This window comes from Papio anubis, chromosome 14 (genome assembly GCF_008728515.1).
Source record: "Papio anubis isolate 15944 chromosome 14, Panubis1.0, whole genome shotgun sequence".
Taxonomy (NCBI): Eukaryota; Metazoa; Chordata; class Mammalia; order Primates; family Cercopithecidae; genus Papio; species Papio anubis.
Window position 1 is genome coordinate 8,834,875 of NC_044989.1, and position 19,322 is coordinate 8,854,196.

Here is a 19,322-nt window from a genome sequence, read left to right on the forward strand (position 1 = left end):
TACAAAAACCTCTAAAACTAAATAAAGAACTAGGGGGGAGGGAAGGGAAGAGAAAAAAACCCATAAATTCTTCCAGTATTATTAACTTAAAATTATCTTTTCTGAATAATAATGAATCAATTTCTACAACAACTTAAAGTTGTAAGTGGTATTGGCCAAATTTTATTTAAGTTTACATAACTACCTTCTAAACAGGGAGCCAAATAATATCAATCCTTCAGCCTCCCTATCTTCATTACCAGAACAGGAGGAGTCAGACAGGAAAGCCAGTCGCCCCCACTGGTCTGAACGAGGGGAAGCAGAAAGAGGCGCTGAAGGCCAGCGTTCTCCTGGATAAAGAGAAAGAAAAGCTGGCGGCTACACAGAATGCAGCTTGTTCAGAGGCCTCCCACTCCTGACTAGTTTCCCTCTAAGAAAAAAAATGTAAGGCTCAAAATATATGCATATAGTTCCTTAGGGAAAAAAAAAAAAAAAACCTAAAATGTCTAGTTCCTTTTCTCAACGGCTTTAAGACATGCAAATCAAATTCTTAATCTTCCACTGCTCAACTGGATATATTAGCTGAGACTTAGGTCAGACACAGACAGGTCACACTGATGCTGATTGAAAATCATCTACATTTTACCCTTTTTTCACAATGCTTTCAGGGGAAAAAAAAGTTTGATTTAAATTTTTTTCATAATTCGAGTCGAATTACCACAAGCTCTTTATTCTATCAAACTAAATTTTTATTCTGAAAATACATGGAATTCTTTAAAGACAAAATGTGTGACCCCCAAATAGAATATTGAGACCTGATCTATACCTGAACTCCAGATTCACATCTTCAATGGTCTACATGTTTATACCTCAAAGTCTAACAAGCATCTGAAACTTAATACAGCCCAAAGGAAAACCTTTCACATCCACCCCTTCCCATGCTCCAAAAGCCACTTCTCTTCCAGTCCTTCCCATCCTCTCCCCTAGCTCCCCACAATTATCTGTCTGAGCTGCTTAGGACAAAAACTTAGGAAGCGTCATCCTTGAGTCTTCTCTTTTTCTCACAACCACATTCAATCCACCAGTAAGTCATATCAGTTCTACCTTCAAGTATATCCCAAATGAGGCCACTCTTCACCACACCCACCATAACCACCATCACCGAGCGTAGACTACTGTGATCACAAGCCAACTCCCCTCCCTGATTCAACTCTTGCCCTCCACACAGTAATGAGAGCTTCTTCAGAGGTAAACCAGAGTAGCTAATTCCTCTATTCAAAGCATCCACAGTTTATCCCTATGCATAGGCTGCTCAGAATGGCTTCTTCCAAAGAGTGCAATATGGAAAGTGGGAGTAAAAAGAGAAACTTTACAGTGGAGAAATCTGACAGACACTGCCTCAGCCAGGTGATCAAATTAACATCAAGAGTGATCAGTCACACTGAAAGTACATAGCCTGGAATGATGTGATGAAAACAACACTTCATCTTTGTGGTCTTCCTCTCAAACACCAATAAGCACAGACTCAAGAGAAAAACATTCGATAAATCCCACTGGAGAGATTCTACAAAATCCATGACCAGTAATCCTCAAAGCTGACAAGGTCACCAAAAAAAAGTAAAGTCTGAGAAACTGCCACAGTCTGGAGGAAGCTACGGAGACACAATGACTAAATGTAATATGGGCCAGGCATGGTGGCTCACATATGTAATCCCAGCACTTTGGGAGGCTGAGGCAGGTCTTGCGAGACCAGCCTGGGCGACATAGTGAAATCCCCTCTCTACAAAAAATACAACGTTATTCGTGCCTCGTGACGCACGTAGTCTGCAGTCCCAGCTACTCAGGAGGCTGAGGTGGGAGGATCACTTAAGCCCAAGAGGTCAAGGTTGTGGTGAGCCATGATCACATGACTGTACTCTAGGCTGGGGGCGACAGGGTGAGATTCTGTCTTTAAAAAAAAAAAAAAAAAAAAAGGAAAAAGGTAATACAGTAACCTGCATAAGATCCAGGAACACAAAAGGACTCTATAGACTGAATGTCTGTTTCCCCCCAAAATTCATATGCTGAAGTCCTCACTCCCAGTGTGATGCACTTGGAGATGGGGGCCTTTGGAAGTTAATTTGGATTAGATGAGGTTGTGAGGATAGGTAGGGCCCTGGCCTGACTGGATTAGTGCCGTTATAAAAAGAGACACAGAGGGCTTGCTCTCTCTTTCACCAAGAACACATCTAGAAAAGACCAGGTGAGCACACCCCCCAGGGGTGGCCATCTGCAAGGCAGGAAGAGAGCCCTCACCAGAACCCAACCATGCTGGCACCTGGATCTCAGACTTCCAGCCTCTGGATCTGTGAGAAAATAAATTTCTGTTGTTTAATCCACGCAGTCTATGGTTTTTCTTATGAAAGCTAACTAATACAGACCTTAACCTTAAGTAAAAACCAAACAAATCTATCAAATAACGTATAGAGTTTAGTCAACAATAATGTATCAATATTGTTTCACCAGCTGTGACAAATGACCATCCTAATGAAACATGTTAACGAGAGGAAAAACTGGACATGGGGTATGTGGAAACTCTCTGTACTATCTTCACAACTTTCTGCAAATTTAAAACTATTCTAAAATTAAAAGTGTATTTTCAAAAATCTCATGGCTTTCTATCATATTTATATTATGACCAAAGTCCTCCCAGTCTTTTCCACTCATCATCGAACACTTACACCTTGCTCACTCTGGCCTACCATGTTCACCTTTACTAGGGTTACACAGGATATGAGTTACACAAGTGTACACATTTGTCAAAATTGGTCAAACTGCACAATTAACGTCTATGCATTTCACCATATTTAAGTTAGATTCAATTAAAATTTTTTAAATATATATGATTGCCAAATGAAAACGGTGATGACCTAAAAAGTACCCTTGAATTTGGCAGCTGAAAACACTCACATTTCTTTTGCTCTAGAATCTGGAATTTGGGCAAGGTTCAGCATCGATACCTCATTGTTTCTCTATTTGGCATAAGAGACTGGAATTATCTAAAGGCTTGCTCACTCACATGTCAGACAGTGGACGCTGGCTGTCATCTGGACTTCAGCTGGGCCTGTAGGTTCAAACACCTACACAAGGCATCTTTATATAACCTGGGATTCCTCACAACGTGGTGGCTGGGTTACAAAAATTTTATGTTCAGTATAAGCCCAATTTTGTTTCAACATACACACATACTCTAATATAAATATATTAACAAAAGTTGTCTCTGGACTAAAGGGTAATGGGTGATTTTTAAATTTTCTATTCATACTTTTTTTATTTTATAAGTTTCATATGATAAAGATGTATTACTTTCTAAATCAGATGAGAAATATACAAACTAAATTCAGTTCCCTACTAGGGTATGTAACACATTACTGAAAACACAAATGAAATTAGAAATGCAAAAATGTTAAATATATTTGCATGTTATAAGAGAAGAATTAGCTCTCAAACAGCAAAAACATTATGAAGTACCTCATTTCATCTCCCTTTTTAACGTACAGATGAACTGAACTTTGGCTTTATCCGTGGTTATGCCCAAATCCCTGCTATTTTGCTTTGGTTTGGGTTTTGGCTTAATGTCTGCTTGCTGGTCACTTGTAGCATCCTTAAATTGGTGGAGGTCAGTGACCATCTGACAGCCTAAACTACCATCATTTCTGATCAGCAAAGTAACATCAAAAATACAAACAATGCATGTCATTCATATTTACTGTTACTATATGAACACCAACTTTCAAATACGTATAAACACTCTACAGTTACCTTGGAGTGTAAAGAATAAATGACTTTATATGATTTATATATTACTATTATATCAGTTTAAATATTTATTACAAAAATAAAATACTATAACTGAGACTAGGGAAACAAATAAGTTAATGTGAGTATTGAGAAAGCTTCATTATATGACAACTTTTAGAACATTAGATCCTTTGAGCCAAATTTTTAAACAAGTCATTAAGAGATTCGATTATTTCACAATATGTTATTTGCAAGCTTGTTTAGTGTGCCAACATTAAACAAAATAACCCTTAGGAGCTGTATTTGATTTTGAGTTATTTAGTTCCATTCAAGTAACGAAAAACAGCCTTTTTCATGAAAAAGCTCTATCTGTGAATTCTACACATCCTGTGAGAATGAATTAAAAGGAGAACAATTAGCTCTGACATCTCAATATGGCAAGGAGAAAAAAATCCTAAACTCATACATAATAATATCCATAATGAATCATACACAATAAAATACATAAAGTATATGAAGAAAAAAGGAAAGTGTTAAAGAAAACTGGAGTATCTAAAACATGTATTGTTCTCACTAATCAAACCTGAAATTAAGTCTTAAAATGTTTTAATAAGATAGTTCCTATTGTTTTGAATCTACGGAGGGAAACAAATGTTTGCAGAAATGATTAGATGACATTGTTGATCATTTTCAGGAGTTGCAGACAAAGAAATCTTTGAGATTTGAGTGGATGATATTCAGCTTTAACTCAACGTTGATTTTAACACTATCATTAAGACATTTGACCAAAAATGTGTTTGATGAGCCCCTATCTCAGTGCAATCTTAGGTAACACATTTCCAGCATGCCACCTGCGTCCTTCAGTTATGCTCCTTTCTCACTCTCACTCCTGACACACCATCAGCCAGCTAACGTCAAATAAGTCTACTGCGTCTAAAGAAATGGTATTCTGGGCATGCCTCCTGGGTTCTATCATTGACTCAACAGGATAATTTATGAGAACATGCTTATTATAAATTAGTCATTTTTATTTTCAGTACATTTTAGTAAATAATGGAGGCAAAAAAAACAATAACAAAAACATACCTTCAAATAAGTACACCAACACTGCAAAACTCTAGAGAGGACAAAACTTAGAAGGTGAACTTTCAACATATGGGGCTGTATCATCCCAGGAGAGCTAGAAATGTTCAATCATGAGCCCATGGATTTCACAGAAGACTGAGGGTTACTGAGGCCTAATGTACAAATACGCAGTTGTTCATAAGCCAGTCATGTGAAAAAAGAATAGGAAGCGTCCAATTCTCTGAAAGGTAACCACGAAGAAATGGGCTTATTCAGACCACTTCTGGGTTATTCCAGAAAGTTTGCAAGCACATAAACGACAAACTCTCTAGCAACTACAACTATCCAGAAATGAAACTGGCTGCCCTAATGAAGGGAGCAAGCTCTGCACCAGCAGAAGTGTTCAAGTACAATCCAGATGACCATCACCTGATAAAATTTTATTTCACACAAGCAGTTTTTGCACAAAAACTTTTGTGCAATTTTATTGCACAAAAGGTACAATGGCAGCCATGGCTACCATTTGTAGAGTACTCATTACACACTACACTCCTATGCACCCAGATAAACTCACACAGCTTGTAAGGGATGCTATGTTGCAGAACCAAAATTGGAACAGAGGTTGACTCCTGAATCCATGATCTTAGTCACTATAATCTAAATATATGAAACACGTTTGTTTTTTCATTTGCTATATCATCCAACCCTGCCAACTCGACCCTCTGCTCTCTGAAATTTGAGGCTTAGAAAAAAGCCTGGCAATCAATAAATACTCAATGAGCTAAGCTGTCCCTTCTTTACACTGCAGTTTCCTTAACTAGAAGTTGCACCTTTGCTACAGGATTCCAAGAAAATTTATACTTTCTCCTTCATTTCACAAGGGCTAAACTCCAATATCACATCAAATCTGGAGATAGAGACAAAATAGGGAAAGTAGTTTAATATTTTTATATTATTTTCTAGTGGTTCCTGCTTTCAATAAAATACAAAAAGGAAAGCAATCCAAGTCCAGCCTCTGGCACTATTTCAATCTTTTCTGTCTTTGCTGACATAGTACCAACATCCTTTTATCTTTAATATACTCTTTTAATATTAATTTTTAAGAATTTTTTAATCTACTGAAGCATTTCCTACCCAATGCAATATTCATTCAAAAATTATTTAACAGATCACTTTATAATCCTATAAAGTAAAACTCTGAGTCTATGCCAAAAACCTTCTTGGAATATTTCTCCATTAATTTATATTTCTTATACCTTAAAAAGAAACTTGAGTGCTTAGAAATGAATTCCCTCAATTCATATAAAAATTGCAACAATACTTAGAATTAATTTTGATTAGTGTATCAGAATTTCCATTCAAGTCTAATAGACAGCTGAGGCTCAATATTTGATGCCAAGTTTACCAAAATTTTCCTTTACTATGTGGCTTTAAAAGTATTTTCCAAGAACAAAAGGTGAAGACATAACTAGTCTCATTGTACAGGAAATATACAAGGGCTATAATTACAGCACCCAACATTATAAGCTTATACTAAGAACCCCTTAACTATCTCCAAAGATACTAAGTACTAGTTCAACAAACCTCTGCCTTGTCCTCTACCTTCATCTTCTTGGCTCTACTTGCAAACCAAAAATCTCCGTCACTGCTATTCTTGGGATATAGCTAATAAGAACAGCTGTGTCAGTCCTAGTATTAGAAAAGGCATGCTGACACTCACAGTGAAGCACACTGCAGATTAAACCTAAACTCCAAAGCTGGTAACTCCAGAGTTACCACAAAATAAAACATTTTGGCCAAAAATCAATACACATTCTAGAAAAACAAAAAACTGACAGGGACTTATCAAGACCTTTCCAAGTATTACTTTATTCCCCTCCAGCTAGACATTTATTTTAATGTCACATACCATAAAATAACCTTGACAATGTAAACCAATTAATAATAGTAATACTGGATCTGCAAAAAGAATAAAATGCTAGTAGTGTGAAATTCCAACCTTCCACTGTAACGGGGTATTAACTTTCAAGATTATTTCCAAGATGTGATCTTCTCCAAATGAAAAGAACTAGTCAGATAAAATTTGAAACTCTTTCAGTCAATTTAAGGATGAAATTACTGAATGGTGAAATATAAGAACTGTATCTTCAACTACTGTTTGACATGGTTTCCAAGCATTCTGTAGTCCTCAGTGCCCTGCTCTGGTTATAATCCCATTTGTGAATGTTCCTTTTAAGTTGCAGAACACAAGTGTACTTCAGATGGACTGAACACCATAAACTGTAACAGAAACTGTTACCTAACTCCTGGTGGCCAATCAACTAAATCTAGCCTTAGATGTGTTATCAGGGCTCAAAAAGGAGAAAACTTAAAATTTTACCCAAAATTTTAAAAATCCTATTTTCACAAGAAATCGAAATTTCCATCTTCCCTTGACAAATCAGCTTTGGTCGCATCAAGCCAACATTCCTTTACGGTCACCATTAGCAAAAGTGAGTAGGGGCTTTCCCTTTAGACTGGGCATGGGCTTTCGGACGGTCATGCTGTCCACACCTCAGAAAACCCACGCATCTGCCTTTCCATTTATGTTCCTTCCCTGGTACCCTCCAGACATGTGAACTTGAAATTTACATTGGGATTAGCTATTTCACCTAACCTCACGATCCGGTCAGCTAAGCAATACCATACAATAAACAAAAACTCCCAGGGCTTGTTGATAAAATGTACTTCTGGTCTCAAGTCACTTTCTGTCTACAATTAATTTCTAGACCTTTATTGCAGGTCTTTACATCTATCTTGAAATTTAATATTGTTAAATTAGATATATCCAATTTTACTATTTATTGAGCACTCAGTAGATAAATAGTTTTGTAACTACTTGTTATGTAACAGGCAGCACTTCTCTCCATTCGTTCTTTTTGTTTGTTTTAATATAGAGATGAAGGGTCTTGCTACATTGCTTGGGCTGGTCTCAAACTCCTGGACTCAAGGGATCCTCCTGCTTTGGCCTCCCAAAGTGCTAGGATTACAGGCATGAGTCACCGTGCCCAGCCTCTACATTGAGTTTTAACAAGGAAAGCATCACTTAGATGTTTTTCATGTATATATTGTAGTTTCAGCTATAATTTAGTTTCAAAAAGAAGATTAAAGGAACCAGAATGTTTTGTCTGCATAAGCAGGGAGCTATCTATTTTATTTTAACATACACTATACATGTAACTGAACAACTTAAATATATCTAAAATTATATATTATGTGTCACTCTGACCTTCCACTAACACACCTAAATCTGGCACAGAAAATCTCCAAAACCTAAAAAAGTTTCTAAGAGATAATGGATTAAAATGGGACGTTACATCTTTGTCCAATGCCTAGACAGAAGCAAGGCATGCTGGTCAGAGCCTGGGACTTCCTAGAAGAATGTGGTCCACAGGGTTGGCAGCTGGCTGGTCGCCTGGCTCAGCAGAGCTTTCCCCACTCCACAGGGACACGAGTTTACCTGTTCCTTTGAGCTGCTCTGGGAGGATCTGTCGATGACTCATCCGCTGCTGCCCAAAAGCCAGGCTTCCCTGGACTGGATGGATGGTTGGAGGACATGGAGGGTGGGTGAGATATCCCAAAGGAGTCTTTCTAGAGGGCCCTACTAAAGGGACACTAAAAGTGGCAGTCCTTTGTTCTCCATCGATAAAGACAATTGTGCAACTGCAGGCTTCTTTTATCCGAATCTCTTGATTAAAATGCTCATAAAGCTTCTTTTTCCAACCACACCTGACATTGTAATCATCCAGCTGAAAATACTGGTACCTCTCAGAGTTATATTCAATTGTTTTTGAATAATCCAGCCAAAATCCCCCAAAATTCTTCAATGCTTTGCATGTCCCCAGCCTCCTTTTAAGTAACCCATTTGAAAAAGGTTTGTATCCCTCACTTCTTACCTAAGAGAGACCTGCTGCTCAGTCCTTCAGTGAGCTTAACCACCAAAGGCATCAGAATGCTCAAGACTTCACAGCGGTAAGAGGCACAGTCCAGCTGCAAGAGAAAGCAGCTGCAGAATGACCAGAAGTTGATTTGGGGAGCTCAGTCTGTGTAGAAGCTTGTCGGCCAGTGAAGTGAGTGTCCACAGATTCCCCAGCCCCTAACCTGCCTTCTACCTAGCCCAGGAGGCGTGAGTGCCAGTGAAAGACAGGAAAAGTGCACAGTTACCAGGAAAAGTCCCCTGGGAACACCTAGCACGACCCCACCAGACCGCACCTCTCAGAACGTGGCCTTCCTAACTTCCTCGACAGGACCCGGCCCTCTCTACCAGGCTAGGTGCTCCAAGGAGCTGTGGTGTTGTAAGTCTGAAAATCACTGCATTCAACTGCAGTACTTCCGCTGTACCCTGTGTCTTGTTCACCCCTGGCATATATAAGACATTCCACTTCCTGTAAAATGGATGACAGAGAACACTCTGCTAGGCTCTGAAAAATGTGAAGACTTAAACAGCATGGTGACCTCCTCAGCCCCCGGAAAAGCTCTTAAAGTCAGTAACACCCAAAGCACCAGGTTCTGACTCTGTGTGCATCATCTCCTCAGTGCTAACCGCAACTCCGTGGGGAGGGACCCACTATGTGCCCTATTTGATAGATGAGGAAACTGAAGCGAATAAAAGATCAGCACCTTGCCAAGAGCACCCAGCTAATAAGTGACACTCAGAAGCTGAGCCAGTCTATGTTTCATCACACCAGCCCTGCAGACTCCAAACATGCTCCATGCCAAGAATGGTCCTAGGCAGACGGGACACAAAGATGAGTAAGTGGAGGTCCTTATTCTTAAGAAATTTAGTTTGGGAGGGAGACTTGTAAAGCAAGCAAAAAAAATCAATGCTCCAGGTGTTATCAGAGTAGAATACAGTGAAAGTGGGGCATGAGGGGACTGTTCAGAGGACCTTAATCAACAGGGCGGCCCAGTCACCTGGAAACATCAGGCCCTCTCTCGCAGCACTGCCTCCTGGAGTTGGAGGGCTACTCACACATGACAAGGAGCCAGTGGAGAGGGGTGAGGACCCCGCATGGGATCTTGCCATTAACTCTTTCCTAAGAAAGACAGAAAGACTGGATGACACTGGGCTTCTGCTGTACAGAAATGGGACACACTGGTTAGTCCAGAGCACAGGCGAGAGGCGGATCAGGACTACCAGGGGCCTCTCTTCTCTCAGTCCTTCTCCAGAACACTGGCCTCATGACATAAATGCTGCATGGGATGTGAGACAGCTGTCTGAAGGGGTCCCAAGTCATGGGTCCACCCGGGATGCCTGCAGCCTGAGGCTGAAGTATTATAAATACTTATGGCATGTAGGTGTAGTATGCATGAACATATGATGCACACAAGATACCGAAAAAGGGAGGAAAGGATGGGCAAATCTCAAAACGCTTCATTAAGGAGGCACAGGCTTTAGCTGACTATTGAAAACCATGGATCTGCCAAGCCAGAAAGTGTAGCAGGGATTTCAAGAGGAAACAGCTTAATCAAAGGCAAGGAGTTAAAAGAAGATGTATCGAGGAGCATTTTAAGTAATTGAGTATGCAAGTACTTGAAGCAGCAGAAAGCCAGGATTTAAATTCCAGCTCGCCACTTCTGCATGCATTGCTCTAAGCAATTTACTTGGCATGTGTGGAAAGAGTGTGAGAGTTTGCCAGGGGTCGGGGGTTGAATAAGCCATTCTTCGGAAGGTCTAAGCCTACCCCATCAGACAGAGGCTCTCAAAGGTAAACTCACAGTAAGAAAAGAACTGCCACATAGTCCAGCAATTTCACTACTGGCTGCAGTGAGCTGAGATTGAGCCACTGCACTCCAGCCTATCTCAATTAATCAATCAATAAAATTTTTAAAGGAGGGAAAAAAGAACCACATGGAGCAGGCTCTCTCATAGAGCAGGCCAAAAGGGACACTTGGCCCAGGCCTCCCCTTCGGGGAGGACCCCAAATGTAGACTTTCAACATTTCTGCACATGAGATTATACACACAGTCACCAGAGACGCAATGACAGGATTGAAGGAAGATGTGTACATCATCCAACTCCAGTCTTGTCTTGTTTCAGGGCCAAACTGCCTACAGTAGAGTCCACTATGAATTTTATTTTTCCCTTGTGACTATATTGTCAATAGCATAATTATACTGCCTTATATTTTGGCGAGTACATGTTAATGTGTTAAATATAAACATTTTTAAAAAATACATTCCATTTTAATAAACTTTTAATAACACGAAGAGCCTAAAAACTTTGGTCCAAGTCTCTTATCTGTGATGGTGGCGGGAGGTGGGGGGAAGGAACCCTGTCAAAAAGGCAGACTCCCTGGCCCTCACTGGGTGTAGCCTGAGTACAGCCTGGGAATGTACACTTTTAGTAACAACCCCCAGTGATTTTTGACACAAGTGGTCTCAGAGCCACACTTTAAAAAAGCACTACAATGGCTCAGCAACATGGAAGCTGTGAAGAGTTTAAGCAAGGAAGTAACTGATGAGTGCTGCGTGTCTCAACATTTGCCACTGGATTCAGCTCCGAGTATCAGAGACAGAAGTCTGATTATAACGGTTTTAAGAGTGAACTGGAATTAGGAAATCAACTATTCTTTCAAAATGTATGACTAAGAACAAAGAGACAAAATAAGAATGCGCATAAAGCAGTCTGACAACGGGTTTTTTATTTGTATTCATCGGGTAGAGAAATAAGTAATACTGAAGTAACCCTAACATTCTGGATTGTATTTAAATGCCCCTTCAGATCCACTCTCCTCTCTATTCTGTGCCCCCAAAGCACCAACTTGTCCTCTGAAGTAGACTCCAGCAGGAGACGAGAGGATGGGAGAAGCGAAAGGCAGGGGCATGCTCTCCCGGCCGCAGCCCTCACTCAGCTTCGCTGGAGGCTGACTGAGTCCTTCAACTGGAGGCCATCGCTCTTCCTCCCCTGCTGCGAAGAAGCCCCTGCTCCACAGCCACTATCTTGGGGTTCTGCTCCTTCCTTCCCCCTTGACCCTCCACATCTAGTACAGCTGGCTTGGGAACTTCGCTATTCCTTGCTATTTCCCAAGACCTGCCCACATCTTTGTAAATAGCTCTTTAAGTTACCTGGTTGCCTTAGTTACCTACTTCAATCTGTCTCTCTTACCAGAACCCTGAATGATACGTACAACATTAAGCAGAATGCAAATGCCAGAACAACGCCAAATCCAAAATACTCTCGTGGCTCAAATAAGGAAGCGGTCACATCAGATGGGATTCAGAAAAAGATTCGTATGGAGGGTGCAGTGGATACAGGAAGGATGGTTAGGATTGGGAAGCCATGGTAGAAGGGGCACGTCACCAGTGCCTATTCCTATCTCCTGAATCCTGAGCCTACCTTTCCACCCATCAGCTGCCCCACTTGCCACACACCACATACTGACAAAAGCCTGCTTCAATCACTTATAGCACACATAAAAATTATTAAAAGACCACTCTGCTGAGGGTAATATTTATGGCTGGTTTTATTTTAAAGGAATCTTACCAAGTGCTATCATTGTAGAGTCCCACCTGTTAAACCAACTGGAGCCAAAAGCTGAGTGTGAGTTGTTTTATTTCCCTAGAAAGTTGGCCCTGATGGACCCAATAAACAGAGATAAGGGCTATTTGCACCTACAGAGGCAGTAACAACATAGGAAGCATTTTTAAAGCAGGGAGACAAAGAGCTCTTGAGCAGTGAGGAAGCAGAAAAACCACTTTTGACTCCAAATTCAAAACTAGATTTTAATCCTAGTTTAATCACTGTGTGGGCATATGACCCAACCCAAGCCTTGTATTTCCCTTCCTAAAAAGGAAGTCCTAAAGATTAAAAATGAAATACATATGAACAGATGTTAACTTCTCAAAATAAAAATAAATTCCAGAAATTTGATAATTTGTAAAGAGGAAGAAACTGTGCATCGAATATCTACTAGAGGCCTGCCATTTTACAAAGATTACGGTTTCAATCTTCATGATAACCTACAAGTAGGTACTACTACTTATTATTATCCTTATTCTACAGATAAGGAAATCAGGGCTTAAAGAAAAACATAGTGTTTTACCAAAGAGCACAAGGTTGGCAGAGTCTGGCTGCCAACCTAATCATGCCATTTCCACTACACCACTGCCCTACTACTTCCTCTTAATGAAGGACAATGAAATACAGGGAAACCTATATTAGCTGCAGTTGTTGTCAGGGCTTGTGGTATTTTGCTTAGCTGCTCTGAATTAAACAGAGGGGCAGTTTCAACTCTCTTTACTATTGAAAACATCTTCAAAATTTAGTAGTTCACTTTCCTCCTCTAAATTTTTATTTATTTTCTCTCCAACTTGGTCCAAAAAGAATTTGGGCAGCTTCATCAGTTAATAAGACAAACAGAGAATCATGGAATTTTAAAACTAAGACCAACACACACAGAGGAGAAAACTCATTCATGTATAGTAACATATCTAAAACTGTTAACTGTGACAGGGGCTAAAATATAGATTCGAGATTCTCAGTCCCATATGCCTTCCTGATGAAAGGGAATCGTCCACAGCAGACTGTCGGGATTTTCACGCTCTCGTGATGAAGACTAACGCTCATTATGAGTGTAAAAGTAGACAGGAGAGAGATATGAGTTAAATATTTATGTTCTAAACCTAGAGCATTCAAATGGCAAGTTGAAAATAAATCTTTGATCTGCTTGTTTTGTTGCCATTCATTCACCTTCTCTTCCTAAAAGTCACACTCTTAAGAAGGCTCAATACTGAGAACTTCACCTATGAAATGGAATTCATCATAGTATAGACCTGCAGAAAGATTAAAGAAGTGAATGTTTTAAACTACTCTTTTCCCTAAAATCAACTTCACTTCACTGGTTATGTATACAGTGCGGCAGGGGGGAATATACAGAAAAGATCAGTCAATGAACTGTCCAAAAAGGAAACAAAGATCTCGTAAGCCCACAATGCTTTCTCTCCCTTACACACATCATTATTTTCCCTGTGTCAACCACAACCCCTAGCCCTTCAGTGTTGACTTCAGGCACCTTCAGTTGCTCTCCACCTTTCCCTCCAAAAATATGATCTAAAATAATGATCTACCAAAAATATTTGCCATATATTATTAAGACTATAAACTAAAATTGACCTTTTTTATTCAAATAGTAAATACCATACATGCATGCACACACACCCGTGAAGCTAAATACTTCAGGCCTTGAACTTTATCTGACTTCACAAGGTGCTGTGAGGATTTGATTAAATAATATAATCTGTGTGAAACAGCTTTGAAAACTGTATTAAGTGTTAGACATTATAATTATTATCTGACTTTGCAGGATTAGTAACATATAACCGTTCCTCCTTCCCCTTCCCCCTCCAAACCTTTCAAAAGATCCTGAGTCTCCATCTTGCCCCTCTCCCTGCCCAGAATTCAGCACATTATCTCTAAAACAATGACCCCTGTCCCTAAACACAGCTGCTCAATGACTTTATACAGGCCAGTTTCATCCCTAACTGGCCTTCTGCCAAGTATGCCATCCTGGATATCACATCACTAGAGAAATTTACTCTAGTTTCATAGCAGTAATTACAGCATCATGAGAAATAAGGACAGAAAATGGTTAAAAAGGCAAGAAAGAGGTGGGAGGGAGGGAGGAAGAGGGAAAAGGCTAGATAGCAACCTCAGTCTGGTAACCGGGAGTTAGGCAAATCAAATGTAATAGAGTATAGGGTATGTTAAGATTGAAAAATAAAAACTCTAAAAAATAGGTTGATCTGGGACATTTAATTATTTTCTTGTTTCATTTTGGTACTCGCTTTCGAGTCTTAAAAATCCAGCACATCAGCAACTATTAATAATAAAGAACACAGATACCTTCAGTGATTCCTGATGTCGTCTAAATAGCACATTTGGGCCTTTTCTTGGCACAGCTCTTTCTCAGTACAATTCCCTCTTCAAAACCCACTCTCCATACATTCCTTTAATCATAACCACCTACCAAACATTACCCTAGAAATAAAGTCATCTGGAAAACAAGGCCTAGAAAGGCAAACATCAGATGCTGGATACTTCCTATCTTAAAGCATCAGGTAACCTCACTTAATAGATTCTATATTTTTATTAAAATTTAAGGCCTACTGAACAAATACTATGGCTACCTAAATTCCAATACCTCTGGAATTCTCAGTAAAGATGAAACAGTCCAGGAGTCTACGGCAAAGTAGTCTTTTGCTTCTTTTCCTTCCCTGGCCTCAGACTAACCACAAAACACTTCCTCCTTTCTGCTACCTTGCCCTGCAAGGTGCATTCTTACATTCCATGCAGAGCCATAATTTCTATCATCTCATAAATTCCACACTTACCTAGTAAAAAGTCAATTGTTTTTCTTACACTAAAATCCTTTTCTTCCTCAGACATCAAACAACTGCTTTTATAATTTCCTAATTTTTCAAAACATTGTTAATTAGCACATACCAAATTAACATACTAACAAGTTATATTTTTACACTCTTCATTTCCTGATTTGTCTTTTTCCTGTTGAATCACACTATCCGATTATAACAAATTCATAAGCCTTCTCTCAACTTGGAATGAATTATTTACATTATAAAAATTTTCTATTTTGCTCAATTTAAAAATAATAGATAAATGACTTCAGTCATCCAATTTTACAAAATTGAGATTTAGTTATTCCAACGGCTTCATCAACAAGAAAGTCAACTCTTAAGTGCTTCAAAGAAACAATTTATTATCACTACAAAAAGTTAATCCAGTATTTTAAAGCCTTGCTCAAAGAGAAAACAACTCAAAGTACAGTCACGTGTCACTAAATGATGGGGCTATATTCTGAAAAATCATTAGGCAATTTTGTTGCCGTGTGGACACCATAGTGTACTTACACAAACCTAGATGGCATAGCCTGCTACGCACCTAGACCAGATGGTACAGCTATTGCTCCTGGGCTACAAATCTATACAGCAGCATACTGTACTGAATACCATAGTAAGTAACACAGTAGTAGGTATGTATGTATCTAAACATAGAAAAGGTACAGTAAAAATACAGCATAAAAGATTTAAAATGGTACAGCTGCATGGGGCACTCACCATGAAGGACTAGAAGTCACTCTGGGTGAGTGAGTAGTGTGTGAATGCGAAGGTCCAGGACTTTACCGTACGCCACTGTAGACTTCATAAATACTCTACATTTAGGCTACACTGAATTTATAAAATACATTTTCCTTTCTTCAATAATAAATTAACCTTGGCTTACTGTAACTTTTTTACTTTATTAACTTTTTAATTCTTTTATAATAGCATAAAACACACTGCACAGTTGCACAAAAATATTCTTTTTGTATATTGTTATTCTATCAGCTTTTTTCTACTAATTTTTTTTAATTTAAAAAACAATTAAAAACTAAGACACAAACACACACACTAGCCTAGGCCCACACAGGGTCAGGATCATTAACATCACTGTCTTCCACCTCCACAGCCTGTCCCACTGGAAGGTCTTCAGGGGCAATAACACGCATGGAGCTGCCATGTCCTATAATAACAATGCCTTCTGGAATATTTCCTGAAGGCCCTGCCTCGGGCTGTTCCACAGTTAACTTTTTTTTTTTTTTAATAAATAGGAGTATACTCTAAAACAACAATAAAAAGTATAGTAAATACATAAAGCAGTGATGCACTTAGCATTATCAAATATTATGTACTGTACCTAACTGTGTAGTTTTATACACAATGTGCTAGATTTCTATAGGACTGGCAGCACAGTAGGTTTGTTTACACTGGCATCATCCCAAACACCTAAGTAATGCGTGGTGCTATGACATGACAATGACTACAGCTTTACTAGGCAACAGGAATTGTTCGGCTCCATCATAATCTTATAGGACCACCATCAGACATACGGTCTGATGACCAAAATGTCACTATGCAGTGCACGACTGTGCTACACAAAGTCAGGGTTACACATGGCTGTACAAATTTAGAGTAGTCCCAAGATACCAACTTAAGACCTTTAGCTAATAAAGAAGGATGTCAAAAATTTTAAGTCCTGTCACTTTCCCTTGATTCTCCTGTTTATTTCAGTACTGAAAAGAACTTTCTCTGGATGCTTAAATGAGTTCATTAATATAAAATCACTCTAAAAAGTTATAAGCATTATATAAATGAATAGGTATTATTAGCATATTTAAGAAAATATTTCAGCATAGCAGGGACAGGCAGGGCTACAGCAGACATGGAGTGAAAGGGAAAGAAAGGGGGGAGAGAAAAAACGTGAATATGTGCCCATCTCTCTGAAAGAAATGTAAGTGTATAAACCTATCTCCCTTGCTCCTCATCAGCAAGGAACTTTTCTTTTTTTTTTTTTTTAATTTATTTATTATTATTATACTTTAAGTTGTAGGGTACATGTGCATAACGTGCAGGTTTGTTACATCAGCAAGGAACTTTTCAACAGACACCCACCCTGCATTTGCTGATACACTGGAAGCAGCCTATTTCAGGCAGGAGTGTGATACGCTAAAAGGTCATACACTGCACACCAGTGCGGAAACGTCAGCAAGAATCCTCCGCAGGGCCGAGAGGATGAAAAACCCTAAATTCTGGTCAATTTATTAATAAAGAGAGAATATTTTCTTCAAATACACGATCAATTTCACTACCATACTTCATTAGCAAGACACACATTAGAACTGTTGTTCAAGACAGGTGGGGGATAGGTACCTTACTATTAATCAGAAGTTATGGCTGCGATGTGGAATTTCAACAGAAGCCACAATTGTTTAACACTCCTTCGACATACTTAAGGCGACTTTATTTAAAACAGTAAAGCACAAAGCAGCTAGTATCCTAATGTCAGGTTTCCAGCTTGCTGCTATGGAAAGCCGTCTGGACAAGAAGGAATCCCATATCGAAATGAAATCCCTGAAGACTAAATGACAGCAGCACCTTCAAGTTCAAGATAGTGAACCTGTATCCCGTGTGAAGTGCAAACACTTCCAGGTTAAGTACACTTGAAATAATTGTAAGCAAAATTTCCAAAGTTAACTACCTTTAGACTGCGGCTAGAGCAATCACCTAACTATACCCCCCGCCCGTCCCCCAGCCCCATTAACAACTTCCCTAAATCTCACTCTCACAACAAAATACTTCCAAACTTTCTTTTCTCAGTGAAAATGGCGCTGCTTTTCCCATCACAATGCTGTTTATTTCTCAGTAATCCTTAGGCCCTTTAAACCATCAAACTCGATTGGCCTCATTTAAATGCCATCCTTCCCTAGACACTGTCAAGAGCTTTTTTGAGGGTTGAGCAAGGAGGTAAGGTGGTTGTATCAATCTACAGGGTTGCCACTTTCTCAGCTAGAATCCTGGAATGAACTCCCTCTGACTTTTCTTCATAACCTGTCTGCCTTCCCCCAAACTGTTGCCTCTGTCTCTCTTAAGCCACAATCCAACGCAAACTGTCCCCAAAGTGCAGTAGCGCTTAAGCCTCTCCGGGCCCCTCGCACCCATCGACGCCGTCTATAAGGCACCCAGCACACCCAGACCCATGCATCAGCCTCTCCAGGGGTCGCTCAGAGGCGCGCGCGGGGCAGGCAGCACCACGCCGGGCTCACCAAAGCCCAGCCTTCCGCACCCTTTCTACACCCCGGTCCATGCACACCGGGGGCTGCTCCGGGACCCGACCACCGAATCCGAGCGCCGCTGCCGCGGAGGGCAGGGACGGCATGCACACCCGCATGCCCATACGACCACCTTCCCCGGGGGCTGTCGCTGGCAACAATGCCCGGCCCACCCCCGCCAGGCCCGGGGCTGGGGGGCTGGGGGACTGGGGGCGCACCGACGAGGGAGGGGGCTCTGGGACAATAACCGGCTTGTTGCCCCCTCCCTTCCAGGGAGCGGCGGGCAGGGGGGCAACGGGCGCCCGGCCCCAGCCCCCACCCTCCTCCCGGGCCCCCGGTCGGGTGGCACCGCGGCAGGGAGGAGGGGCGGCGAGGGCGCGACGCCCGGCGCCAGGGCGCCTCGGGGTACCTGGTCGATGGGCAGCTGCACGGCGTTGCTCAGGGGCTGCAGCAGGGTGGAGCCCGTGGTGCTGGTGGTGGCCATGGCCGGGCCTCGGCGCTCCGGCCGCCCGCGCCGCTCGCCCGCTCGCGCTGTGCCGGGCGACGACGAGGATGGGGATGCAGCGGCGCGCCCGCCCCTGGGCCGCCCGCGGTCTGAGCGCTGAGCGGGGAGGGCCGGGGAGGGGCCGGGGGCGGCGCCCGGCTCGCACCTCCCCCTCCGCCGCCACCGCCTCCCGCGCCTGTCGCCCCCGACCGCCCTGCACAGGCGCGGCCCCTCCTGCCGTAGTCCCAGTCGTCCCCGCCCCGGCGCCCCCGCCGCATCCCCCGCCCCCGACTTCCAGCAGCTTCCAGCGGCCCCCTCCCCACCTCGCGCGCTCTCGCTCCAGACAGCTGCGCGACCCAATCGCGGCG

At 41.3% G+C, this 19,322-nt stretch overlaps 1 protein-coding gene across 6 annotated transcripts in view; it reads right to left on the minus strand.

Annotated features, from left to right (window-relative positions):
* The window catches only part of MBOAT2 (membrane bound O-acyltransferase domain containing 2), a 147,355-nt gene extending 128,210 nt beyond the window's left edge, over positions 1-19,145 (minus strand). For 3 of the 6 annotated variants that reach the window (XR_004178177.1, XR_004178176.1, XM_031654922.1), the window contains exon 1: positions 18,880-19,145. Coding sequence is in view for 1 of the 6 variants with exons in the window: in XM_031654922.1 (XP_031510782.1) it covers positions 18,880-18,954 (75 nt within the window). In the remaining 5 variants the exon portion in view is untranslated. Of the gene's footprint in view, positions 1-3,037; positions 3,358-18,879 lie in introns of those variants that run through there. The other 3 variants (XM_031654927.1, XM_031654925.1, XM_031654924.1) reach the window with 3 other exon arrangements.
* Positions 19,146-19,322: the final 177 nt, after the last annotated feature.